Raw genomic sequence first — 27,245 nt, forward strand, 5'->3', positions numbered from 1 at the left:
ATCAAAGAGAAGAAACCCTCATGGCTCTTCTATTACTAACTGATGTAATTCAGTTTGCAGGTTCTATTTCTCACCTCATTAGGGCTTCACTGGTGAAATTTTCATAGTTTTCCTAATTACCTGAGATAAGACCAGGTAACATGTGATTTCCATGTTCTCAGCCTGCTGGGGAAAGGATTGCGGGGCTGGTCCAGGACAGAGGCCGCTGTCAAGCTCCACAGGAGACCCAATGGGATGCACTAGCTACCTTTAATCCAAGGAATGGTTTGTGTTTCAGCATAATCAGCCACATCAAACATTATGAAGTGAAAGGAAACAGGTTAATTTTTGGCTTGTGGTTTTCTAATGGCAGAGAACATTAGCCAAGGGAAACATTTTTGAGGATTTCTCATTAGGTATTTTCTAGTAATTCTTTACACGTGCTGAGGTCCTATTTATGATCTACAGATCTTTTTTAACAAAACAGCCAGATGTGCCTCTACAGTTCTTTAAAAAAGTATCTTTACATGACATTGAATTGCATGATGCAATATTAGCAATTGAACTGTTCTGCAATAGCAACTGATACGCAGTGGCTAAACTGGCAAGAGAACTGGATCTCTTTACTGAATTGAAAACCACATCTGTAGATCCCTGCTGTAATCACTAACTGCCCAAGCAATTCCTACCTTTCGAAATGAAATTTTGCCCAAGATGAAAATGTTTTCATAAAGCCTGTTAACAGACAAGAATTACACTGAAATGTAACAGCGTTCTGGTGTTTGAGAAGTATCTTGATGCTACTTTTAGACTGAAACATTTTGAGGTTTGGGGTTTTTTGACTTTAAAATGATAGACTAGTTTTCCTAATACATACACAAGGTGTATGATGAGACATAACGGTTTGGGAAAAAAAAAATGAAGCAAAACCCTTCTGGGGTAATGTGAAATAACTGCCCTTTTTGTTTCACTTCAAAACAGATAGATTTTGTTTCAGCATCTGTGCATTGAATTCCTAAACAATACATCTACCTGGCACTTATTTTACAGGAAAACAGCATGTTTAGTTATCCCATGTTCTTTGCAGCCGACAGGGAGTTACCCAAGATATATTTTTCACAACTATCTGTTCTCTTTCTCTTAGAATAAAGCCTCCCTTCTTTAGGCTTTTGACAAGATGAATAAAGCCTTGTAAATTCTTACATCCTTCTTGGACTGAAGGGGAAGTTCGGGAGCTTTGCCTGCATAAAAGCAAATCCCATGTTTCTTCAAAACTGGATGAATTTATGAAAGTTGAAAACAATGCAGCAATCCGAATAATAAGGATCCCCAAAACGCATTCACCCCCAGACTAGTAACTGAAAGCTGATCTTTATAGAAGCTCTTGCTATCTATTTTATACACATGAATTGAGATCTGAAAGTTTATTTTCTGCACAACTTCAGCCACATCCTGTGTATAACCACACCTCAAAGGATAAGGCTCCAAGATCAATCGCAAAAGGAAGCTGGAGTATGAGAGGCTAGCTTGCATCTAGAGAGTTAGAGTTGTCCAGCAGTGTCTGTAACTTTAAAAAAATAAAAAAGTAACACTGGTACTACTTGGGTCTTGGGAACTGACAGAAAGTTGTTAAGGCATCCCAAACACTGGCACTGATACAATAAACATCAGATTTACAGAAAGTAGCTATTGGAAGATGAGAGCGGTGAGCAGTCACAGGAGGCAACCAGCACTTTGACCTCCTGTGCTCTTGGACACGTCTCATTTTACAGTAACACAGACGCGCTGTATCCATGAACAAGGATTCTACCCTCAAAAAACCCTCCTGTGAACAGGTAAGATTTAGCAACACTTAAAACTCAATAAACCTAAGAAGAGCTCACTGTTCCCCCAGCCTGCCAACACAGCTGTGGTCACCCTTCTCCTTCAACTGTCCACGTTCAGCGGTTGCTCATCAGCCTCAGGACTTGTCCTGCTGAAATCCTCCTACGTCTCATTGCCATGTTCAAGGGAGGACATGCCCATGCACACAAATACTAACAGGTTCAGACCAGTGAGTCTTTATTTACCTCAAAAGACTGGCATGGGAACTGTCAGACACACTTTTGGGACACACTTAACTCAGGACTATCTGTCAGGAGGGTGCAAAGCAGGTGTGGTAAAGCACATTTCCACACTAACAAAAAGAGTGATTTTTTTGCTAACGGTATTCACCTTGTCATGTTAATCCTGCTTGCTCAGCTGAGCGGTGTTTTCACCAACTCTTTTGTCCCTTCCAATAAATATCTGCTATGACCTACTCTGACTCCTGACTCAGCCTGCAGAGGTAGGAAAGCACAGGACTTGGAAGCGATGTTCTTGTCATGGGCTTACCAGTTTTCTCTTAATAGAACTGGAAGAAAATAACAACTCTCTGAAACCTCACCACAGCCATTGGCTTGTCAACATGCCAGGAGAAAGCTGAGCACAACTCCGGCATGAGAGAGAGACTGCCCGCAGACAACCAGTACACTTGATCCTCTTGATTTTACTGAGATGCAACTAGTGAGCAACAGATGGACTTCACCCAAGGAGTATATTTGGTGAAGGTAACCGTTTCCTCATATTTCTTATTCAGGAAGGACCAGGAAACCAAGGCAGCTTTGGTTGACACCCTTAATTTTACTATTGTTTTCTCCTCTGCCTCAATTTTGACGGAACTGTTTTGGCCATGCATTCCATTACGCTTTACACAGTGTAACCATGGCTCAGCCTGAAACACTAAATAAAATATGTTCAAATTAGGAAATGTTATGGGCTTGAATATATTACTGCAGATCACTCTCTTGCTACCACTCAGCACAAAGGTACCAGTTTCCTTAGCAAAGATCTGCAGCTCACTGTAACACAGTGTCAGCACCTTCTATAAAAAGCACCATCAGATCTCACTTGTTACCTAATGAAGAAATAAGGTTTATTAACAGGCTGTTGACAGCCCTTGTAATGATGCCGGTTTGCCCAACTTCCAGTTAAGGCTCTGTTTCTGACCAGCTAGCAAAGATGTACAAGGTGGCTGGCTGAACTCCCTTCACTGCGGATTAGTTACCATCACTCTGTCAAGAGATGCTTACTTTGTTAACCTTACAGCAGAGAGGTTCACCAGACTGAGCCAGTAACAAATCAAAGACTCGGGGAAGAAAAGCAAGAAAAGGAAAAGGAAAGAAAGAAAGAAAGAAAAAGAGGACAGTAAAACAAACAAGCAAACAAAAAAAAAAAAAGGCAGAAGGAAAAGCAAAACTGTAGGACACAGGAGAGAGGAGAAGCTGAAGGGACATGAAATTTAAGTAAGAGCTTTACCAGGAACTTAGCACAGACACAAACCCACTCGATCTTTCATTTTTAAAACACTGAGATTAAAGGTTTGACATTCAGATTAAGTTTCTTTTGTCCTGCAGTGGAAAGTTTGGATATGACCGGCAGCCTGCTTAGAAGAGCAACTGTTCAAGGAGGTAAAGGGACATGTTCTTTACTGAAGCTGATACGATGTGTCCATTTAAATCCATCTTCCCTGTTTCTGGCTACCCTCAAGTAAAAAGTGTTTCACAGTCTCACCTGAAGCCACTCTGCAGCCACATAATATTACCTAGAACGGGGTGAAAGGTCTTGCCCTGTAAAGTTATGCTGACAATGGATGACTTTTAACCACAGACCCTTTTCTTTGGGCTTTACCTGATGCACTTACAGTTAGCTTCTCAACTCCAGTAGATGGGAACATTTCTCTCCTTGGCCTCAAAGAAAAGCATTTCCTACGCCTTGTTAGTGCTTTCCACCCCCCTGGTGCCCCTTAGGGCAATGAGACCCTGATGTGCTCCAGGTAGGGCTAGAACAGAAGGAGCTGAACTACTGCAAAGAAATGTCCTCTAACTAAGGCCCTGGGTGCAATACAGCACACAGAATTTAACTTCTAGGTTAAACTGAGTCACGGACTAGTCTTTACAGCCACCCATGCATCAGAGCCTGGAGTTCAGTCTCCACCTGACCCAAGCTCCACTGCTGAGCTTCAGAGCTCTGCGCTGAAGGTAGTGGCGGAGTAATGGCACTCCCCTGCTGGACTTTGCTCCGTGTTTAAAGGCAACAAAGTTTTGACCTTGTCACATTCAAGGCATGCAGCTGACCATTTGCTTTAGCAAAGACATTCCACAAAGCAGGAATTCCTCCTATTTCTTTGCTTTCCCCCATCACTACAGCTTTTAAAGGGGCCTCTAATCTGAGCCACATAGATAACTGAGGAGATTGGTTCCATGTTGAAAGAAAATAAGGTGTATTCAATTGCAAACCTGACTTTCTAGTTATCAGAAGACCATCAGAATTTGAACTCTCTTATCAGTTTGCTTTCAGGGCCAGTTTTGCAGCACTAGGAAGCATCCCAGTTCACTAGGTCACTTTGCATTTGTGCATTTAGGAGATACTGCAAAAAGCCTTGCCTGCCCACTCTTGGCTGATTAAAGCCATTGGTCTAAAGGCTGTGCAAGTCTACTGCTCTAAACCACCCCTTTTTATGGCTGAAAGCAAGTGACAGACTCTTGCTCTGAGGCACTCCTATATTAGGATTCATATCTCTCCACACTTCAGAACAGACAAGTAGTCCTTATTTAGTTCACACAGGGGATTATTGGGGTCAGAGCAAAACTGCAAATGGTACCAAGCGTCAGTTGCTTTCTCTGGATGGATCCCAACAGCTTTGTACATGGGCAAAGCTGACAAGATCAGAAACTCACCACGAGAAACAAGCGAAAAATCAGTATCGAGGTCTCTCCTGCTGCAACAGACAGGATAAGATTGATGCACAAGAGTAGTTTGAGTTATCCATCAAAATCCTTCAGAGAAATGCCCCATTACACAAAATATATGTATTTCATGACACACTGGGGACCTAGGATTTGGGTTTTTTCAGCTCTGCGTTATTGTTACTATTTAGGAGATCAAGCATCCATATTATTTTCAAGCTCCACTGCACAAAATGCACTGACAGAGCTTGTATTGATACAACCTCTGTGTGAGCACAGACTGCACGCTCATCTTCTCAATTTCTCTCATCGGATGGTTCTTACTGGCACAACAAAACCTGCTTAGTTGTTGCAACAGATCAAGATACATCAGGCATCTGTCACCAGGAAAAAGCAGAGCTGCATTTCCAAAGGCAAAGGGAAGGTCATTTATGGGACAGCAATGAGAACAGCTCCAAGGTGCTTTACATGCGTCTTTTAAATACAAATTGCAGTCACCTACTTGCACTGCAGCTCTGAGGTCAGTGACAAGCCCTGGATGAACAGTGTCCCCCCAGAAGCAAAGATGATCATAATGCAGACTACATGAATTTTAGAGCTTCAAAGGTCTGGTTGCCACATTAAAGCATCTCCAAGCTTAATGGCAGAAGCTGCCAACAACACCACACTGATGCCATAGTCCGGGGCACCCAAATCCCTCATCAAATGTCAGGTTTGGTACTTGCTTATGTTCAGGGACTATTTCTGACTACCTCCTTTAACAGCATAACTGATAGCCTTCAACTTTTTGTCCAAAGTTTACTACCAAGGACAAGAAAGAAGTAAAGCAATTGCTATCCCCAAACACCTTGTCTTACTAACCCGGTAAACTAGAACTGCAAACACAGTTAGCATTTCAAAACGGGAGAGAAGAGCCAGCTGTTTCCCCTTCCCCCTTCCAGAGACGGCTGCAGGCAGGACAGGCAGCGGGGAGATTTTAATCTGTTAGAATCAACATTTTAAAGACCAGAGCCATGTCAGAGAGCTTGACTATCGATCCAGCTTGCATGGGCCAACATATTAAAGCCGAGAGACTTGGCTTTCACTGTAATTTAGTAACAAAACCTTCCTGTTAGCAGCCCTACCCCTACAACCAGGTTACATGTTCCTTCTTAAAGGCTGCAAAACAACGGGGTTTTGTGCATTGACCTCAAGAGTCACTTCTTTGGCATGAAGTAGTGTGTTCTCCCTGGCTGAAAAAGATCAACGTCTTATGAAATCATGGCAAGCTCCATCACCAACTAGTCTGCTGCTGTCACCACATAAGCGTGACTAGTTCAACCACCGGGGAAACAGGGCTCCTGCATTGAAAAAGCGTACCTCAAGAAATTAGGAAGCCCACCCGTCCTCAAAGTCATCTTTACCTGGGAACGTACAAATGGGTTCCACAATTACCAAAACCCCCTGCATTTAAAAGCTTCAGTTTTTAAAAAAGGACCCAAAACAAACAAACAAACGGCAAGTTTTGTCTAGGACTTTTTCACTTAGCTGTTCAGAGAACAGGGAACACTGAAATGTAATGCACACATCTTCAAAAAACTCACATTACACAGAACAAGTTCAAAAGCCATATCCCAGCATAAAGACTGCAGGCTGGGAAACCTTCAGTCAATGCATCTGAGCTGCACTGTTCCTTGTAAAAGCCAGATTTTTATTTTATTTTTACAAGGCGCTCTAGCTGCCCTGGCTTTCCCACATCTCTCTTAGTATTTCAGCTTAGCCAGCTTCCCCAGACCTTCCCACATCACCATTCAGAGATTTGTGAACTGTGAGAAACAGATGTTCTCAAAGCCTTCTGCTCCTCTCCAAGCCCAAGAAAGACTAGAAAAGGGGGGGGGGGGGGGGGGGGGGAACCCACCTCATTTAAGCAAATACTTCTCCCCGCCCTATTGACCTGACAGTCCCGGGGTGTTTCCTACCAGCAACGATAAAATGTACCCTGTCAACTTTAGCCCTCTCCCTCCCGATACCCGTGGCCGGTTCACCCGCTGCGGCTCCCTGCCGAGGGGGCTCCGGCCGCGGCGGGGGGTCTCGGCCGCACCCGCGCTGCGGGGCGCCGAGCCAGGGGGGCTCCCCGCTGTCACCTGCCCCTTCCCTCCGCCCGTCCCCGCGGCGGAGCGGGCAGGCGGCGGGGGGATGCCGCCCTGCCGGCGGCACCGCTGAGCTCCCGGCCCCCCGACGCCTGCCCTCACCCCGGCCCCCCGGACCCCACGGACCTTTGCAGGAGCAGCAGCAGCAGCACTTCGCCAAGAGCCATCCTACACCGGAGCGGGCGGGATAGCCGCGCCTGCCCGCTTTCATGCTGCCTTCGGGCTGCTCATGGCAAGGAGCCACGGGCCCGCTCGGGAAAAACAACAAATCACCAAAAAAAAAAAAGAAAGAAAAAAAAAGCGCCCTAAAGCCAACAAAATATTTAAAACCAGCCGCGATAAGCGCTGGCGGCGCCCACCAGCCGCTGTCCCCGCCGTGCCCGGCGCGCACCTCCGGGGGCGGAGCGGGGCGGAGCGCGGCCGCGGCCCAGCGCCGCCCTCTGCAACGGGGCGGCGGCGGGCGGAGCGGGCGGAGCGGCCTGCGCGGCCGCGCAGCGCCCGCGGCCGGACGGCGGGGGAGAGAGGGAGGGGGCCTGCGGCGAGACGGGGCTCCCGCCTCTGTCTGGAAGGAAAACGACTTTTCGGCGGGGGGGGGGGGGGGGTGGGATTGCTGGAGCCGCGCTCAGGCGGGCGGCCGCGGCCGTGCGGGCGGCGTCCGGAGTCGGTAGCGAGAAATAAAAACCGCCTGGGAGGAAGTTTGCTAAAGCTCTGATATGTTGCGGAGGAGTTCCTCCAAAGTCTTTAAAAGGCAAAACTTGTATTTTTGGCTTGTTGAGGGTTTTTTTTAAAGTTCGCAACTTTTTTTTTTTTTTTCTCAGTGTCATTCCTTAGCTTAAGCATCCGACAGCTAAAACTTTGTACAACTCGGTTGAAAATACTAACCAGCCCGTTGTGATCCCAGCTGCTCTGCCTGGCTGCTTTCGGCAGTAGGGGACCTGCCTAAAGCACCGTAGGGTAAATGCTTGCCCCTCTGGCACAGGGACCAAGATGCCTGAGATCCAGAAGCACAGCTTGCTTTGGAAGGTGCCAGCCTGTTGTGTTATGATTTCCCACCTAAAGCATGGAAAACTGGAGGTGCCAAAAAACGTCCTGAACCTTGCTGGAGGTAGCTGGTAGGAGAGGTCGGGCAGGATTCCAGAGCAGCAGCATCATCGTTTTGCACTACCGAGAATCAAAAGCTGAACAAACCCAACAAGCTGCTTCTCCCGGGCATAAATACGTACTGAGAGGGAACAGCAGAGAGATGTGCTGTGCCTTGCGCCTCCGTGTGCCAGCACTTCAACCTGAGCAGGCATGGCTGTACCCGCCACAGGCGGGTGATCTGGCCCAAGGCTTTTGGTTTGCTGCGTAATGGATTCGGAGTGAGCGACACTCCTGTGGGGCCAAGGGTGATTTCTGGACAGGAGGTGAGGGCTGCAGCTTCAGCACAGCGCTCACAAACCCACCTTGGGTTGCACCTACACAGTGGGTGCTGTCGGCCAGGGGGAAGCCTGTGCTGGGTGATTTCATGTAGCTGCCAGGTGGGATCCTGCAGACCCTAGAGCCATCCTGGCAGAAGGATCGCAGTCCCTGGTGCCAGGAGAGCGCCAAAGACCCTTCCTGAGGGACTCCCTGCACCACAACGGCAAATAGGAAACCTTCCTCCTTCACTTCTAGCTATGCTGCAGGAACTGTTCCTTGACTGCAGCCTCACTGGGAGGGCTGGCAACCTCATAACAAGCCTGGAGTGTGCAAAATTTTCCTGCCAATGCCCTCGAGCACCACGGTGCTTTTCAATACATAGGAGTGAAGGGAACCTTAACTCTGTTTCCACTTTGCTGTGTGTTGTGTCTTTCTTTGATCTGGGTCTTTGCCTATCGGGGAGATGCAAGGGAATGTGTCAGGGGAACACTCAGGGCTCTCGTGGCTGTCGCAGGGAGATAATATGTCTTGCTGGAAGCAGAAACCGCAGCTGCAGCTGGAGAAGGAAGAGGTGGACTGGGAACCAGCTAGGGCACCCCAGCCTTCTGTACCACTCCCTTTCCCAATAGACCATTTGTCCCTGCCATAGCATCCCAGGCAGCAGCTCTTCAGGTGACTGTTTTGGCTGCCTGAAGTGCTGGGCAGTGAGAAGGCACCAGCTTAGGGCCTCTGAGTGATTCAGGAAACTTGTACCAGGGCTCTTTTGAGAAGGCAGCTCTTCACTTCTCTGCTTTCTCCTTCATGCCGCATCTCTCTCTTTCCTAATCCACTCATACAACATCCACCTTCTGCCTATGGGCTGGCTGCCTCCCACCTAAACTCAGCCTGCTTCGTATGAACAGAAAGAAGGGGTAAGACAAACATGCTCCTCACTGGGATCTGTCCATGTGGCGTCTGCCTGGGTGGGCGACGCAGGCCGCGAGGCAGGAGCGGTCCCTACGCAGCACCCAGCCCTGTTCTTGGTGGGTTTTAAAAGTCACCGTAAGACAAATCTGTAAGACCCCTCATTTAAGAAACTAGGAAGCGTCCTATAAGAAGCATTTCAGCCCCAAACTCCTGCGACTCTGGAGGAGCTGCCCGCTGCGAGGCCCCATCTGGGCGGCGAGTGCGGGTCAGTGGGGACCTCTGGGGGCGGGGAGGGGGCGCAGGGGGTCCCGGTGAAGGCTGGGGCGGTGGTGCGTGGTGTGGCAAAGGCAGGGCAGTGGGGTGGTGCGTGGGGGTGGAACAGCACTAAGGCAGCCGGCCTGAAACTCCAGGGAGGGTTTTGAAGCAAGTTTGTGGCTCTCGTAATTGCAGCCAAACTTTAAAACATAATGAAGGTGCAATCTCAGTTCTGAAATGCTGTTTGCTTAAATAAAACAGAACTGAAGTCGTTATTGTGGGGGGAAGCAGGTTGCCCCTTCCCCCAATCTACAGTTCTAGCAATATTGTGAAGGTCATATCTGAAAAGTTTCTCTTTAAAAATACATATATCTATGCATACTCACTGATAAATTATACATGCAATAAATATTTCACAAAATAAGACTGAAAGACATACTCTTCGTAATCACACCATATCAGTTAGCTCCTGTAAAGCAGAAGAGGACACACTGTGGGCACAGTCTAGCTCAGCTTCAGCCCTGGCTGAGGAAGACTTCGGCCATCAGCACCAGTGGGAACTACGCTGCCAACTGCATTGAGCCCTTAGCTTCGAGTAGGAGGTCAGCCTCTGGGAAGCAGAAGTCTTGCAGCGATCACATGGAGCGAGGGGGCGAATCTGCACAGCCCACTTGCCCTAGGAGAGGGGTGAGGAGGCGCTTGCCTGGGATGGGAAAGGGTCCTTAACCTCCCTTCCTATGTTCACATTATATTTTTCATGTTATTATTGGACAGGGTGCATTTATGTGTGACTCTGTGGTCCCTGAATAACCTGTATGTCCCCTGGCAAAGAAAACTCCTTGCTCTAACCTATGCCTGAGTCGCAGAAATTCTTTGAGGAAACATCTCCTGGCACCACGCTCTGAACACAATCGCTGTTACTTGCAGTGGAGTGGCTGAGAAAATTTTAGGGTCCTGCCTTGCTGCATCTGAAGCTGAGGCCATTAGCAGTGTGCCTGCACAATGGGCCCAGTGCGCTGCCCTGTGCCACGCAGATGATGGAAGGGAAGTAATCTCTGTCTAATGTGAGGATGATGAGGAAAATAGTTCTGACTGCTCTTAAATACACCTTTGGAAAGTCCGCAGGCGTATGAGTTGCTTTCATATGAAATCTGAGAGCATCTGTAGAAATTACTTTTGCTGTAGAAGGGAAATAAGTTCTAATACTTTTACCCAGTCCTCTTGTGCAAAATTTGGGGTGAAAGATGGAACATACACATTTTTACACTGTCTCCAGTTCTCCCTCATACCTGCAGCAGCTGGTTTGTTTTCTTAGGTTATAAGCACTGAACAGGCTGCCCAGAGAGGTGGTAGAAGCCCCCTCCCTGGAAACATTCAAAGTCAGGTTGGACGGGGCTCTGAACAACCTGATCCAGCTAAAGATGTCCCCACTTACTGCAGGGGTTTGGACTAGATGGCCTTTAAAGGTCCCTTCCAGCCCAAACTATTCTATGATTCTGTGAAACCAAGGGACCTATCTGAAGGAAACACAGGACAAAATAACTAGTGGCTGTAAACTGGCATCGCTTCATTTGGGTCAACAGAAATGCAGTGAAATGCCTGGCCCAGATTGCCCTGGAGGTCTGTAATGCAGAACAGCAGTGACAACATTTCTCCCTTAGTAACGGGTGCTGTTTCCTTCCCCCCTTGCATGCAGAGAGAGATGAATAACGTAATAGCCGTCAGGAGCATCTGTTCGTTACTTATCCAAGTCAATCCTACATTGTGCTTTAGGGTGTAAAGTGATCTCTGCAGAAAATCCACCCCTACAGGCACTACTATCACGGAGTAAGATGTATTATGGCTGATTTATTTTTTTAATCCAATGAAGCTTAAGTATTAGCTACTCATTTCTTTTGAAGGAATAGGGAAACAGCTATCTAACAGAAATAAGTCATGGATGGCAAAAGGAAGAGAGATTCATATAGTTTTAAATACATAATTGAAATATGTGATATGACTTGCAGAGACAAATTCAGATAGTACAAGGACATGGATGAAATCTAAGCTTTGTTAAAAGGGAGAGTTAGGTACCTCTGCAGAGCGATTCAGATGGTGCAGGCAGGACGGTAAACACGAAGATACCGAGAACCAGTCAGTGAGAAACATCAGGAGCAAGGACTTAGCAGAACTTGTTTTCTGGTTATGGTCGAGTTTCAGTTCGTGGAAAAATCAAGAGTTACACAGCAGCTTAAGGAGCCCAGAAGGTGCTAACTGACTAGTTCCATCACTAATTCTCCCACTTGCTTTCTGGGTGACTTTAGGGGAAAACAAGACCATTTCATGCCTCAATTTTCCTGTGTGTAATAAAAGGATATTAGCATTCACATTCTCTTTAAAGTGCTCTGAAACAGAGATTAGACAGCCTACACTGAACAACAAGAAGAGCTGTTATTGTTTGATGTGTCTTGAAAGGAGTGTGGCAAAATACGGCTCTGACATTATCGGCCTTTAGATCTGGTACTAAAAAGCACTTCGATCAATATGTCTTGACTGCAAATGCCTCTCACAAAACCAGGTAAATCTGAACAATTGGAGGGAAAGCAGATTGGCAGTGCGAAGCAGACCTTGCTCAACCAGCACATTGCAGCACATTATTCTTGGCTCTGGCTCCAGCTATTTTCAACAGCACTAAACATTCATTAGATTAAATCAAATGAACCACATTCTTTAAAAATAGCCAGAGCCTTGTCGTGCCAGTTGGAAAAAACAACAACTTTATTGGGTATTAAAACAGATCAAATAAATTAAAAATAAATAAATAAATAGAGTCATATTCCCTCCTGGTGCAAGGGAGCACAACTCCAAGGAGAGGTTTTTGGCTCCTCAGTTCAGCACAGTGGTAGGTAAAAAAAGAACATTCTCAACTAGCTAAAACAAACAAATTAAGAAGAAATATAGACAGTCCAGCACAAACTCCACACTGAACTGCAGTGTAGGCATATGTTCAGCATATGTTAGAATATATCATTCCTGATGCCTCTGCTGTAGATGTCAGCACGGGATGGGTTTATGGCAACTTAGAAGTGTTGCCATGACCAAAGAGCATCCTGGCCCACCAGGATTTACCTACTGTAAAGCCTTAAAGGCCACAGCCAGACCTGTCTGCTATACTGAGATGGACCTCACTGCACAACCCCCCTCTCCCAAACAACAGAAGTCCCCTAGCCTAATTTTCTGACAGTAGCCTAACTTTCTTTCCTGATTTACAATCCATCTTTTTTCTTTCTCTGAATCCTATGAAGAAGCCTATGAAGAGCCTACGACAAAAAGAGAAGTTGCTTGGAGTCTTATCCCCAAAAGTGTCTTAAAAAGATCATCAAATAAACAGCACGAGGTGGACGGCTGTAGAGCAGACTGCAGGATAAGATACATACGCTTGCTTTCGTGTGATTCAGTCTATTTCAAAGGAACTTAGAGTTGCCCCCAAAATATTCACGTGGATATAGTCTAGGAGAATTTCACCCACTCTCAGGAGAAGAACAGACCTGCAGAGCACATGTGCCCCTTCAACCTCCAGCCTAACTTTGCCTCTGAGATATATCAGAACAGGTTCCTCCATTGTCCAGTTCCTCTGGTTTCCCAGGCACAGGACCAGTTCCACTGTATATAACACTTCTTCCTAAGCAGTGACCATTTGCTGACAGCGAGTTGCTTAAGCAGTTAGAAGCTAGCGTACAGTCCTGCCCCGCTACCTTCCTCCAGGTCCTCTGCGCAGGTTCGGCTGCCCCTGGACAGCCTCTACTGCTTCAGCAAGGTCTCGTGTGAGCAGAGATGACGCGTCTGACCCCCCAGCAGTACCAAAAGATGAGTTACGCTCAGATGAGGCTGCAGCAAAGAGCCTCACCTTACAAACTAGTTTAACGTAAGAGATCCAGTAAGTGGAATCATGTACCACGTTCTATTAGTATGGTATTGACTGGCTGCTGGAGAGCTATGCTGGATGATGGACACATCCTGAACAAGCTACTGGTCAGAATAAAAACCCCAACCCTTCAGCAGAAAAGAGCGAAATAAAAATTTAAAGCAGGTTTTGTGTTCATTTCCTGAAGCACTTACCTCCATTAAAGCAGAGACATATCTTTGGGAGTTACTGCAATACCCAATGATGGAAGATACAAAGCATTAAAGTGCTGCCTTTTGGACATGTTTTGGCTCCTGTCTTGGAGCCTGTTTTGGGCCTCAGTGGGGAAATCATAAGCCTACCTCAGCCCATCATGGTCTGCTTTCCAAGACAAACAGGAGCCTCACCCACTTGTGCATGACAAAGGTGAGTTGCTGTTTTAGCAACTACAGACTAATAGTGTAAAAAAAGCATTTCTGACCTGCCTGTCTCAACTTGCCTGAGATTGTCCTATTTGGATGGTAGAAACCACAGCTGATTTCTCTTTAAATGGCATTTCGCCTTCCTTTGAGTAAGTTGTTACCTGTTTTGGGGTTTTTTGTTTTGTTTTGTTTTGGTGGAAGAGTATTCAGACTATTTTCCTGCAATGTTTTGCAGAAAATTGCAAGTTCTGTTCATCACCTATCCCCCACCCAGTATCCAACACAATTATGGTTCGAGGAAAGCTAAAAGAAAAATTAAAAAACTGGCACACACCATTTGCTAGTTAGAGAGTAAATTTTCTCTGTTTGGCCAGTCTGGAGGAATTGGACTGAAATTAAAATAAAATTCAATGTCAATATTGTAAAACCTTTTATTTATTTGGGCCAAATTATTGCATTAACTGTATTTTCCACTTCCCTTTTTTTCTATGGTAAAAAGAATGCAGAGGAGTTCTTACCAGCCAATGTTTAGGATGGCAAAGCTTTCTGATTTACCAGATATAAGACAAGCATAAAAGAACCTGTAAAGCTGTTATTGAAACTTATGGTAGGTATAAACAACAAGGGCACACATAACAGGAAGCCTGCTGTGAGGAGAATTAAAAAAAAATAGTTTTTAAGCTATTTTTATCAGCTGGTGGAATGACTGGCTAGAAAACAACCATTCTGCTGTTATCAGTGTGGAGCACCTCTGCCTGCTTTCATTCTTTAGTGTCCACATACTAGCAACAATGGCATTTTTAGCTCTCTGGCAGGCAGGGTTTCTGATGATGTCCTGTACAGAAATGCTGCTCCTGGCAATGTCAGTGAGCGATTGCTGATCTAGCACCAAGTGCTCTAGAAATCACCCTTCTGCTTGGTACCTTCAGACATTGCCAGAAGCTGGACTTCTACACATTGGCATTGGCAAAACCTGTTGTCTTTCTGTGAGAGGGACAAGTACATGATGTCATGGAGTATTTTTTAATTCCTATGTTCAGCCGATCTCTCAGTATGTAACAGCTCCACATTACATGATAGTTCCATGAGCACTTTGAGTTGTCGAGAGGCAACAGCTGTGCCAAAACCTTTTGTTGCCTTTTCTGTCTCTCCCAGGTGCCTGCTCCTTCCTGCCACTTCCCCTGTGCCAACAGAAATGTTTGTGCAGCCTCACAGTGAATCTGATCCGCAAACGGATCGAGGTTAAAATTAACCTAGGGTGGAAAAAAAGTTCATTTTAGCCCAGATTGGTTCCTTGATCTGCCTTGGTCCTGTCATTATTGTTCAGACTTTGCTGCAGAAGCCTCAAGCTATATGACTGATGCATCACCTGTACTGTCGTACTGCCTCGTGGTCTCAGTGATCCCACTCACTATGGCAGATCCTGGCTGCCTGGGTAGGCACAGGACACGTATCTGATGCTCAGTGAGGTTCAGCCTCCCCGTACAAAACAAAATGGGTACTTCCATCTGGCCGACTGTCTTTTGCTCATCAGAGAGAAGCACCAGCCCCTAGTGCTGCTGAGATCAGGCCCATCTCTGCGGTGCCTGCATGTCCCGTAGCAAGTTTTATGATGGTAATCAGCAAGCTGATGGGGAGTGGAATGTGCATTTTTGCATCCTTATGTGCAGAAAGACACGTGTCCGAAATAAGGAAAGGGTGTAGCAGATGGAACATTGTGGAACGTGTATAGCTCCCAGGTGAAGGCTATGTATAAAGCAGTTCTCCTGTGGAGCAGCACTGTGTATGCACAGCACAGCTACAGCAGATTTGCCTAAACAGCTGTGCAATGGCCATGAAGACTACTGGGGTGTAAAGCCTGAACTACCTTCCCCTGCCATCCATGCACAAAACTTTTTTTTTCGCTAAGATTTTTCACAGGTTAGAACGGCCTTCCTTTGCAGCAAGAGCAGCCTGGTTCCTTCACGCTGCATGAAACTTAATTTGACTTTTGTAGTCAGTGTAAGGAAAAACGTTCTTATTTCACTGAGTAAGAGTCCTGCAGAGTTAATACATTCTTCAGTGCTTTTCTGAAGAATGCCATTTGGCTCTTAAGGCTAGAATCTGTTCACTGATACCTAAATTCAATCCCCATAGATTTCCAAGGAAACTGGGTATATATTCCTTGGCAAAATGCAGCTATTAACTTAAAATTCTGAAGATATGTGAAATCTGCAGAGAAAATAAAGAGCTGGGTACAGTCTGGAAGGAGTAAAACTGAAACGTATGAAGACCTAAAATTTTTTAAAGTGTATCTTGAGTTGAAAGATTTCAGTGTTCCTCCCTCGTCTAGAAAATATAAAAATGCCCTTGAAATATGAACACTGGGGCTACTATTTAACTTGTAATCTCTTTGGCTTGCAAAAGCAAGGAGCAATAAAAAATTGTATTTTGGCATCAGGCAGTTTAATGTTATTGGTGAGCAACATGGAACCTTAGGTCTGCTTCATGAAAACAGGAATCACCAACACACAGGAGGTGCAAATTGCCTGGCTTAAGAGAAGAAGTCAAGAGCTGCTTTATTACATGAAGTGCTGGGTGGTGTATTACTATTGTTTCTGTTGGAAGGCACACCTTTAGAGAGACTGGAGGCCACCCCAAACTTTAATGCAATATGCAAGCAATTATCTCTCTATTCTTAGACTGTGTAAAATTTAATTTGTATTTTGCAATCTCTCGAAAGAAAAAAATTACTTATTTCACAGCATTATGATTCTGCAGAATCAATAATTATGCAGTGCATTTATGAAGAATGCATGATGCATATGTAAATAGTGCCTTTTAATAAATGCTCAGGACAACTAAAGACAAGAATGGTTTAACCTCTTATAATAAAAAAGGGAACTGTTCTTTAGCTATTCTGAACTGAGAGAGACTTACTTAAACAGATTTTAGGAAAAAATAGTCAAAAATGGACTCTGCCTTAAAGAAAAGAAAAACACAGTTCTGGAGTCAAAATGTCAAAGGCAACATTTGTAAGAGGAGATAATATCTTGTATGAGACCAGTTAATACGAATGGAAAAAAATATGCTAGCATTTATGTAAATAACCTCCTGCCCTAAACTTAGAGATGATCATAGCGACAATAGCATTAACTCTGCTTTCTAGAATTTGGGATTAATCTGAACTAAGAAAAGTTGACATTGGTTCAGGCTCTTTTGCAAAATGTGTAACCTAGGAATAACTGCTCTGACAAAATGCTTGCGTAAATGACAGGAAAATCAGGCTTCATGTGTCAGGATCAATATATCAAATCTGTGCAGTGGGCTGAAGCAGATATACAGAAACGTAATTTCAATTACTTGAAATACATTATTTAATACACATCTGCTTTGCATTGCAGTTTGCCTATCTCCAGCTCAGACTGGTCAGGGAAATGGGATTTTTAGCAGAGCTAGTTCACTTCAAAACATACTCATAAAATATTTGTTTAAGATTAGCAACGGAAGGACCAGCCCAGCAGTGTACAGGCCTTGCAGGATGCAAATACCGCATTTCGGATTAGTCCCTTTAACTGTCTGGAAGCGGAAAGAATGAGGAGGCAACACTTTGGGGAAGCCAAAATCATCGATCATTAGTATTCGATTCTTGCAAGTACCAGTTATAGGTTCAACCTTGGTGATGATGCTATTAAAAAGTACATCCACAGTTTGACGTTAAATTAGTAGGGACATCAGGCATGAACCCAGAACCAGCAGTTTATTTTTGCTTCATGCTTAAACTTTAAACGTTTCAGGGAAAAGGATCAAGCAGTAAGTTACAGCTTATTAGGCAAGGCAGAAAACCATGAGGAACATAATAATGAATGGTGGCTCATTGAAGCTGGTTACACAACAAAAATCCTAGGCAAACAACCCAGATCCCACTCTTCCCCCCACAGTCCCAGATGGATTATGGTCTGATGTCCATCTGTGATTCTGCTAAATTTAGTCTGGCCTCAAAGGAAACACAAGACACAAGCCATCCACATGCTCCTGTTGCTCTTTCAGGATGACCTTCCTGTTAGCTTGATGGGCCAAGCACTACAGAACAACTCCCCGCTTCCCACCACGCTACATAAATTTGAAGACACACGACTAAATACAGAGGAAATAGATTTTACTCAAGGAGCTATTTTTATACCCTTCCTCCAGGCTGCTTGTGTTTCACTAGTGGGGCAGAGGCGTGGAGATGTTATGGCTGCTGGCTTCAGGTCAGAGCTAGTATAAAACCTCAGGCTACAAACCGAACTCTACTCCGCCTGCTTGCTCTGGTGTCTGCAATGCACCGAAGTAGCACAGCTCCAAGGAGGAGAAGAAACAGAAGGCATCTGTAAGGTTCCTGTGCAGTTAATAAAAATAAACAGGCATCATATTCAAACCGTTTTCAGTAGGTGCTTCCCCTGGCTAACTGTGCCGAGAGCCTTGGGTAATACCTGACCTGACCTGGTCTCTTGAAGCTCAGTCCCACAGCGGGAGCCTGAGTCCTCTCCCAGTACAACAACCATTGCTCAGACTCAATAAGCACTTTTTGTAAAGTCCCTTCAAAGGCCACACTCTCTGCTCTGACCCTGCTAACACCAGGGAAAGCTCAGCTCAGCCATGTTGTGAAAGGACATGTGCTGGAATCACTAGGAGAGCTGGGGACTAGGCAGGACAGGCCTTCCCTGGCTTAGGGTCCTTTGTACGGAAGATGCCTCTGGTCTTCCCCAGGCCATATGGGATGCTGCACAGTGCACATTACTCCAGGAAACTATCTCACTTAATGAATTAAAAGTACAGTATTTACTAAGCAGAACTGTCTTTGGCCTTTGTGATGTCCCGACAGTTGGGACATCAATATGTGAGCAATACAAATTAAAGACTCCTTTTCCAGCATGTCATTGAAGACAAGTTGGGAAAACAGGACCAGTGCAGTCTTGTTTGTCCAAGTATGCACAGCTGAAGTCTTCTCAGAGTGTCCCCTCTCAGATGGCTTATGGGGCTAGGAGAGGGCTGTGGCCACCCACCCACCCATCACCTAAGCAGCTAGGTCCTGGCAGCAGGGACCAGCTGGGATCTCCCCTTTGTCTGTGAGCAAGCTGTAGTGGAGGAAGGAGGTCCTTGCTTCTCTGCAGGATAGGGAGAGGGGTGCTCTGGGGCTTCTCAGCACCTGCGCTTAGGAGCACAACCCCATCCCATTGCACAGAACCCTGAATATCTGGGTTGGATTAACCTCACCCTGGGAAGCATGGGCTGGTCCTAGGAAAGACGGCTGGGAAGGCAGGCAGGAGAGCCAGGAGGGCATGGAGAATTTATGACCCTGGGCTTGCACAGAAGCTGTGGGAGGAAATGCAGTCCTGAGCCTAATGCAGAGGGACTCTGCGTTACTTTTTTTTTTTTTTTTTTTCCTGTGGGGAAGCATGAAAATGTCTTCAAACAATGACTTCACAAGCAAACTTCAGTGGGACGTGAGAGTCTTAGAGAAACATCAAAAGAGTTAGAGAATGTATGACTATGCCTCAGTGACTCAATTCTCCTTCTCTGTCTCATCTTAAAACGCTTAGCCATGTCGGCCTGCGTGTTGCTCTCAGCACCTCAGACAAACAGAAATAATGCAAGTGAAGAGAGGAAAGAGGTCCAGAGAGGCCATAAGAGAAAGCCCCTTTAGAGCTATGATCTTTCTCCCCCTTCCCCTCACTCTCTGCAGCTCCAGTCCTTGACATGGAGACCCAGTCTGCCTGGCCAGCTGTATGCTGAGCTCCACCACCCAACCCTGGACCTGACAAACCACCATCTCTCCACAAAACAGAAGTGCTGCAAGAAGTAACTGTATCCTCTTCCAAATACCGCCTCTCCAACAAACCCAGGAGCGTATCTAAAGGAAACAAATGACCCTTTATCTTGAGAGAGAAGATTTTTCATTTTGGAAATAGCCATCTCATGAGCACTGCTCTGTGCAGTGTTGACAGGAGCCTGCGTAGCAGCAATGCACCGTGGTTGTCGCTTCCTTCCGTGGGGACTAGCATTTAACCCTTCTGAAATGTGAGTGTTTCTGCCCTCTCACAGACTCACACAGAGTTTGGAAACATCCAGCACTACATTTTCGCTGATGTTTTCCCATTTGACCACTATTAGGTTTTCTCTGCCAATTTTCCTCTTTTTTTTTAGCTGGCCTTGACTAATGTGATACTAAGATCAGCATGATTTATTATCTTGATAAGCAGCAATTCTATCCCATACTCAGTTACAGCCTGCAATGATGGTGCCAGTATGTTAATGATGAGATATAGGTGATCAATATGATATCTGCTACCAGGAAACCCTATTCTCTGAAAGCATCCCCACCAAATTAAGCAAAGGTCCCAAAGGTGCTGTAAGCTAGGCATTAGAAAACTGAGCATGAGTTGTGCAATAATGAAGCTGTCAGAGACTGTAATGCCAGAAGGGACCTTTAGCTCAGGTGCCCTGACCTTTATGCAATATCAGCTACTGAATTCTGCCCAGTTTTATCCTGCGCTCTCCCTATTTGCTGTACTCCCCAAGTTGCTCCTGGAACACACACCAAGGGTGATCTATAACAAGGATGGAAGAAACAGCAGAAAAAGCAAGTAGATGGGTCCCACACTGGGGAGTCAGGCCCAACAAATGGTGATGTGTCCAGACCTTACAGCATCAATGGTCTAATCCTGATCGGACCATTTGTGATCCACAGTACGTGTGGATTACAGCACTATGTGTACCACTGCTGAGTTTCCTCCTAGTTTCCCTACCAGACCAGGTGCTGAACCCTTTGGCATTCTTGATAAACTCCGTTGGCCACAGCATTTTAAACTCCCTCCTTTCCCCCACCCCCCTTTTCAGTGAAAAACCCAGCATGGACACCATACAGTGAAATTTGGGGTTAAGCTGGCGGTGGACTAGGTGGATAAAGTTTTACCCCTTGTCAGAAGGGGAAGCAAAGGCAAAGTAAACAAGAAAATTTGCAGGCCTTCTCTCTTTTAAACAAAGACTCCTGTGTTTAAAATAATAAAAATCCACTGTACAAAAGCAAAGCAACTTCCCCCAAAATAGCCTTTCCTGTTTTATCAAAACATTCATCAAAATTGTACTTCTCCACAAAAATAAAGTTCCAGGTAGAGCACTGGAGGCCTTTTGCTTTGATTAGATAACAAAAGAGCTGAAGCAATAAGATAATTGACTTTACTGGTACCTGATATGTCCTAAACAAGTCCACATGGCTGAATCTAGCTTTAAATACCTAGTGATGCCATACTGAAAATAAGAAAAAATAATGAAACACAAATACCATGTCAGAGAAATATGCGTAATGGTGATCACAAGCCATCAGAACATGGCTCCAACAGCCTACATACAATCTGTGTCCATGACTTGTAGCTGCTGCGTCTTACTGTGGAGGACAAGTATTTGCCATGCTTAGCCAGGCTGTCCCTAGCTTACCTACTCAGGTAGTGCTTGGACTGAAGCTGCCTCGAGGGCTTGACTATGCAAGGATTTGTCAGTATAGTTTTGTCTTCCTGATGTACTGATGTACCCAACAGGTAAAATCCCTGGTAGAACTACAGCCATAGTCATATGAATACCCCTACACAGGTATGGCTCATCCTCTTAGAAACAATGAAAATCAGATCTCATCACCCATATTGCCAACTGTTGCTAAATATTTGCTCATTTTTTATTATTTAGGAGAGATAACAGAGTCCAGGAGAAGGTGTAAGCATGGATGACACCAAGGACAGACACTTTATGGGTACCTGAGTTCTTCCACAGGGTGACTATGAAGTAGGAGAAAGCACAGAGTTCTGGTATCAAAAGATATTAGTAGCTGGGGGACCGATGCATCACCATCTCTCCAGCAGCAGGGCAGACATTGCCTACTGAGGTAGAAAGGACTGATATGGTGGGGAGAAGCAGTGAAGGGCTGTGAAAGTGAAGACAAACAGCCACTGTTGGATGAGAGAGAAGAGGGAGACACAGTGGAGAAAAAACGATGGAAAGGGTAACCTGACTGAAATAGCAAAGTGGTTTTGAGTTCTTTCATCTTTCTGTTCCCATTCCTTTCACGACTGCATGGAGCCACACTTATGTACTGAGGTACAGCAGTCATCCCGAGCCGGGCCCCAGCAGCCCTTGGTGCCAGCCCACAGAGAGCTGCTGTGTTACACCACACTGGTTAGCCGACTTGTTTCCAGCTGCTGTATCATAATTGAAAAGGAGTAAAAATGCAGCAAAAACTTGCCTGATGTGATTTTTTTACGTAAGCCATGTCCTGAACTTGTAACAAGGATGCCATGAGGCACTAAATGCCAGCAGGAGGGGTCCACATGACCTCTCCTGAAAGACAGTCTATACTATGAAATTTTGACTCTGAACACCCTTGTTGGAATGGTATTAGGAACAGAGGTGAGGGTTTGTTTTCTTATTTAAATACTGCGTATTTATATTGACAATGGGAGCCTGAACATTGTTTGCTTATTAGAAACCCCAAGACCTGTTTATGTGCCAGTTAAATCAACTGTGTTACCTAATGAAATGTTTCCTTTAGTTCAGAGCCTTACAAACATTTTAATTGACTGCTCTTAATTAAGACTTTCAAAAACAAAAACAATTTCTCAGCCTTTACAAGGACAAGGGAAGGTTTAATGCAGTGCACTAAACTTCTGAATCGTCCTCACACAGCTCCCCCGGGAACATCAGGAATCATTACCATCGAATATGTTTTGCAACAGAGAAAGTGCACGAGCCAATGCAGATCGCAATTTAATACTCAACAGGAACAGGGACACAATAAAAGCAGCCTAGACTCTTTTTCCCAACTGAAATCCAAGATGTTCTTGGAAACAGAGACGTGGGAAGAAACAATTATGCTTTTCCCTACATCGATCACTCTTCTGAGATCAGGAACTGGACAAAAAAAGACTTCCAAACCCAACAAGAGCTGGATTAGCCTTCCCAGCTTTGCACAAGAATCCATTAAATGGTCTGCTCTTTCCCACAAGGAATGGTCGCAAAAACGCAGGTCTGAGCATGACCTCTTTTTCACTGATACCACTCTTCTTCTCACCAGCCTTGTTAAATCCTTATTCTGCTTCCTTCTTTCACAGCCCAGCCGCCATTGCACCTACCAGCCACAGGCCCTGTCTGGGTGTAGGATCAGGTAGGCAACCCTCTAAATGTACAAGCTGTCACCTGAGCAGCACCGAAACTCCTGTCCCTCCTGCTCAAAGTCTGGTGCTTTCTCTGCTGATGCACCAAGGCCAATGTGACCCTGCTGGGAAGTGCAGGCAAGATGCTCACCCTGCTAACATACACCTTTTGAGGCCTCTGTTCCCCCTTCAGTTGGAAGAGACCCAACTATTTCTCAGTTTGCTCTGTTGCAAGGACCCACCACTGCCACCAAAGCCCTGCTGTTAAGTGGCCGTCTGCCTGCACAGCAAGATGTTTGCATAGCATCTTAAAAAAATATATTCCTCGTCTCCTCCAGAGATATGTACCAGACACAAGCATCCTGTGGGCAGGATCTGTTTTGGGGCCCTGAATGGGATCCCTTCGCATATCATCAGTCCAAAATAAGTACCATAAAACCCTCATTTTTTTTTAATGCTTTTTTTTTCTTTCGGTGATGGAGGTTGCTTAAAATTACTGCAAGAACTAGCCTTTGTTACTCTTTGAATTATACTGTGACTTTGATATTACAAGAAAAATGCTGGGTGAGGGGTCATAAGATCAACATTTCATCTAAATGTTTCATGGGCCAAATTCAAATTTGGAATCACTCAGTCAAAGCTAACAGGCTGACACCAGGAATATTCTTGTCACAGTGTGCTTAATGACTATCGGCTAGGTCATTAAGTTGCCTTCTATCCGTGTGGATTTCTCTCTTAATTTGAAATGTATAGCTTAATACCTTAGAGCTCAATTACAGGGTAAAAGAGACTGGAATAAAAGTCACAGCTTTCCTCTAATTAGCCATGTGGGATAATCAAACAGAGCTTCATTCCTAGTGTCACAGGTCTTTCTTTTAAACCCCATCCCACAATTTCTTGAGACTGCAGACGAGTTGCTTTTACTCAATCATCTGTAAATCACTTGCAAAAGGTGAATCCCAGAAACCTGTTTGCCTTTTTGCAGAGGCTGATTGCAAACACTGTCAGATTATCGGAAAGGAAGGACAGGCAGGACTATACTTGGCCTCTGAGCTGTAGTCAAGTTATGAAAAAGTCAAATGTGTATCCTCCAAAGGAAGACAGCCAGCAGTCAAATGGAAGGCTGGGAGACCAGTCCTTAAAGCCTCTGAGCTTTTACTGATCAACAGCAAGAGAAATCTTTAAAGATATTTCATTCCAAAATTCTTTCAGGTTTGTTCTCTTATATTCGCACCATGTTTTTCCTTTTGCAATATTTTATGTTAATTCATTACCTGTTTTCAAAGAAAAAGCGTAAAAAAGTGAGGAAGAGCCAGAGTGCATGTTCAGTTGTGAAGTTTGGTTTTGCATTTTCAGTGGCTTTCAGTGAGGCTGTTTAAAAAGGCTTACTTCTGTTTGATGAGGACTTGTGTTGACACTCTACAAAATGTTCTGGTGATCCCACCAGATCTTTCAAGCCTTCATCTGTTCAGGCGTTGGCTGACATATTACTTTCTTTACTTTTTCATTTTAAGGATGGTAGGTAGCTTCTGTGAGACACGTGATTTACATTTATAGTCCATCATAACGTGTCATAGGACCAAACACAGTAATTTGCCTTTTCTCACTAAGCAGATGTAACTATATTTTAATACCTGTCAAAACTCTGCATGTTTCTATTATAGTTGGCAAATTCTATTATCAGAAATGTTAAGTTTTGAGTATAGATACTATACTTTCTGTTCTTGAAAACACAGTGCTTGTAAAAGCAAAGGATTATGTGTCTTGCTAATTGCAAGCAAAATTCAGCTATTAACCTGCTCTTCTGCAACTTTCTACTTTTAAATACTTGAAACAGTGTCCTGGTCTGGCTGGGACAGAATCCCAGCCCAGCCATGCTGGGCAGGCCATTAGCAGTTTGAGTCAGCCAGGGCAGCTGACCTGAGTGAGCTACAGGGGTAGCTCATGCCATCATGTCATGGGCATTGTAAAGGGGGAGGGTTTGCTGAGGAAGGAGAGCTTCTTCCCTGGCTGACAGGGAAAGACGTATCAGGAAATAGAGGCCATTGAATACATGGCTGCCTCCAGCCGGCCCCAGACTTACTCTGCACCTATTTGGCAGTGATGGGACAAGAGTCATTTCCAAGGTGGAAAGGGTCACAGCATGTTATATGCAATAATCTGCCCCACAGGCAGACAAATCATGTTGGTGCAGATTTGGCACTGCGCTGACACAGCTTGGTGGCTTCCAGGCATCAGTCAGCTCTGGTCCACCAGCCACAGCCTGGCACTGCTCCTGTTGCTCCATACCTGCGGTGCAATTGTGCCCTGAAGCTCACACAATTGTGCTGAAAGCAGAGTCCCCATGTCCCCTCCTAGCCCTCAGCCCCTACGCTGCCCTGTCTCCATCCTCCTCGGGATTTTCTGCCTCCCTTTCCACAGCCTACTCCTGCAATTTTTTTGTTTTGCTTCATTTGAGGAGAAACTCTTCAACCTAGGGCACTCGAATGAGGTTTGAGTGGCGTCTCGCAGCATCCTGCAGCAGAGGACCCAAGCCTAAATGCTGGACCATGCACCCAGCCCACACGTCTCTGGCTTCCTATGCGTCATGCCAGGCAATGACTGCTCTTACACAGACCAGGCTGATTTTAAGCTTTACCTTTCTGCTTATTCACAGATTGAATTTGCATGTAAGCAACTGCAGTGCTTCTCGGAGGACAGCTAAGGACCAGGACAGGCTCCTGTGGCAGCAGAAGCAGGGCAGGGCCCCCGGGCATGATGCAGGGAGGAGAGTCGGCGTGGGTCTAAGAAACGCGTGACGAGTTTGGAGTTTGCACTGCAGGCAGAGCTGATAGCCAGCACTGACTTCACTTCCTCCCTCTTGCAAAGAGGGCAGGGAGAAGCACCTAACCAAACGAGACCTGCTGCGGGGATCAAACCTGAGAGGAAAAGCTGAGCTCTCCTCCCCCAGGTTTGGATCAGACGGCTCTTTAAGGGAAACTCTAATTGCAGACCCTGGCCCTACCATGCTTCTCTGTCCTGGGGGTGTGCCCCACTCCCAGCCTCCACAGTGGGAATGCAGGCAGGCAGTGAGGATGGACTGCAGCCTGGATTCAGTGCTTTTTCTCAAAACAAACAAAACCACCAAGCTTAACTTTCTCAAACAAGAACGGATCAAATTCTGTTTCCCTTAATGTGGAGGAGAAAAAAAAAATTAAAAAGGCAGTTCAGGTTGCAGGCTTGAAGCTGGGAGTGGGACAACAGGAGCTTAGTTCCAGTTCCTCCCTGGACCTTACTTGCGTTGTGCGTGGCCAAAAGCGGGAGCGCAGCCGAAAGGAGACCTGCTCTGGCCACACTGAACTGAACTGGTTCTGGTCTATCAGTCTGGCATGTCTCCTATGCCTGGTTGCAAGGATGCTATGTGTGGGACATACATTGCTCAGAACAGAACATCAACTAAATAGGCCACAGACACCACAGAGACAAACAATATTTCACCATTCATTGTGGGTGAAGCCCAAGCTCTCGGGATAATACCAGGGATGCGTTTTGTTGCACGTTAATTGTAAAGGATTCTTTCCCCATTGTGCTGTGCCATTACACACAATGTCTCCAGTTCACGAGTCTGTGGAGTGTACCAGTACTCACTGGTGGCTTGTTTGCAGTAACAGACAGGCAGCAGGGATATACTAAAAGACCATGCACTTGTGTGCACTGTGGCACTCGTAAAATAACATCCACAATTTGGGGCATCCTGGGTTTATATACAACATAACTTTCCCTCCCTCTAGGTTTTTGGGCACTAAAACCGGTCCCTTTGTTGTTTAAAGGTCTTATTTTTACCCAGAATTTCAAGACAATGATTGCCACACAGCAAAAGACGCACATGTACAAACATTAATTCATGGAAATGGAGTTAGGCTAGCGCTGTGCCGATTCACAGAGATCTGGTAACAAAACTCACTAACGACTAAACAGTCTTCTACCCACGCTGACTGCAAGAGCAGCCCAAGCAGCTTTGCACTTACATGATACAAAAGGGGAAATCCGAAACAGTATGAAACCTGCCGGACTGTTGCCTACCTTTTCCTGAAGGGAAGAAGCAATCCATCTCCACACTGCTGCGGGAATGGGAAATGCAGAGAGCGCTGCTGGGGACCAGACCCTCCTGAGGTGGGCTCCGCTCTGTGGTCCGGACCAAACACCAGCCTGGCCTTTCACTTGGCCTCTCCAGCAGTTCCACTGTCTGCCCCACCTGAATGCTCAGCTCGCTGCTGTGGCCCGCTGTGAAGTCCTGGAGCACCACGGTTAGTTCACACCCTCCAGACAACTGCCCAGGTTCAACAGAATAAAAAAAAAGA

The 27,245-nt window shown here is 45.5% G+C and overlaps 1 protein-coding gene across 4 annotated transcripts in view; it reads right to left on the bottom strand.

Annotated features, from left to right (window-relative positions):
- Positions 1 to 27,245, bottom strand: part of KALRN (kalirin RhoGEF kinase) — a 525,904-nt gene that overhangs the window by 69,607 nt on the left and 429,052 nt on the right. For all 4 annotated transcript variants that reach the window (XM_086466145.1, XM_086466144.1, XM_086466147.1 and 1 more), the window contains one exon: positions 26,968 to 27,214. In XM_086466145.1, the coding sequence (XP_086322271.1) occupies positions 26,968 to 27,214 (247 nt within the window). The remainder of the gene's footprint in view (positions 1 to 26,967; positions 27,215 to 27,245) is intronic.

The sequence above is a fragment of the Leptosomus discolor genome, chromosome 5 (assembly GCF_034619465.1).
Source record: "Leptosomus discolor isolate bLepDis1 chromosome 5, bLepDis1.hap2, whole genome shotgun sequence".
Taxonomy (NCBI): Eukaryota; Metazoa; Chordata; class Aves; order Leptosomiformes; family Leptosomidae; genus Leptosomus; species Leptosomus discolor.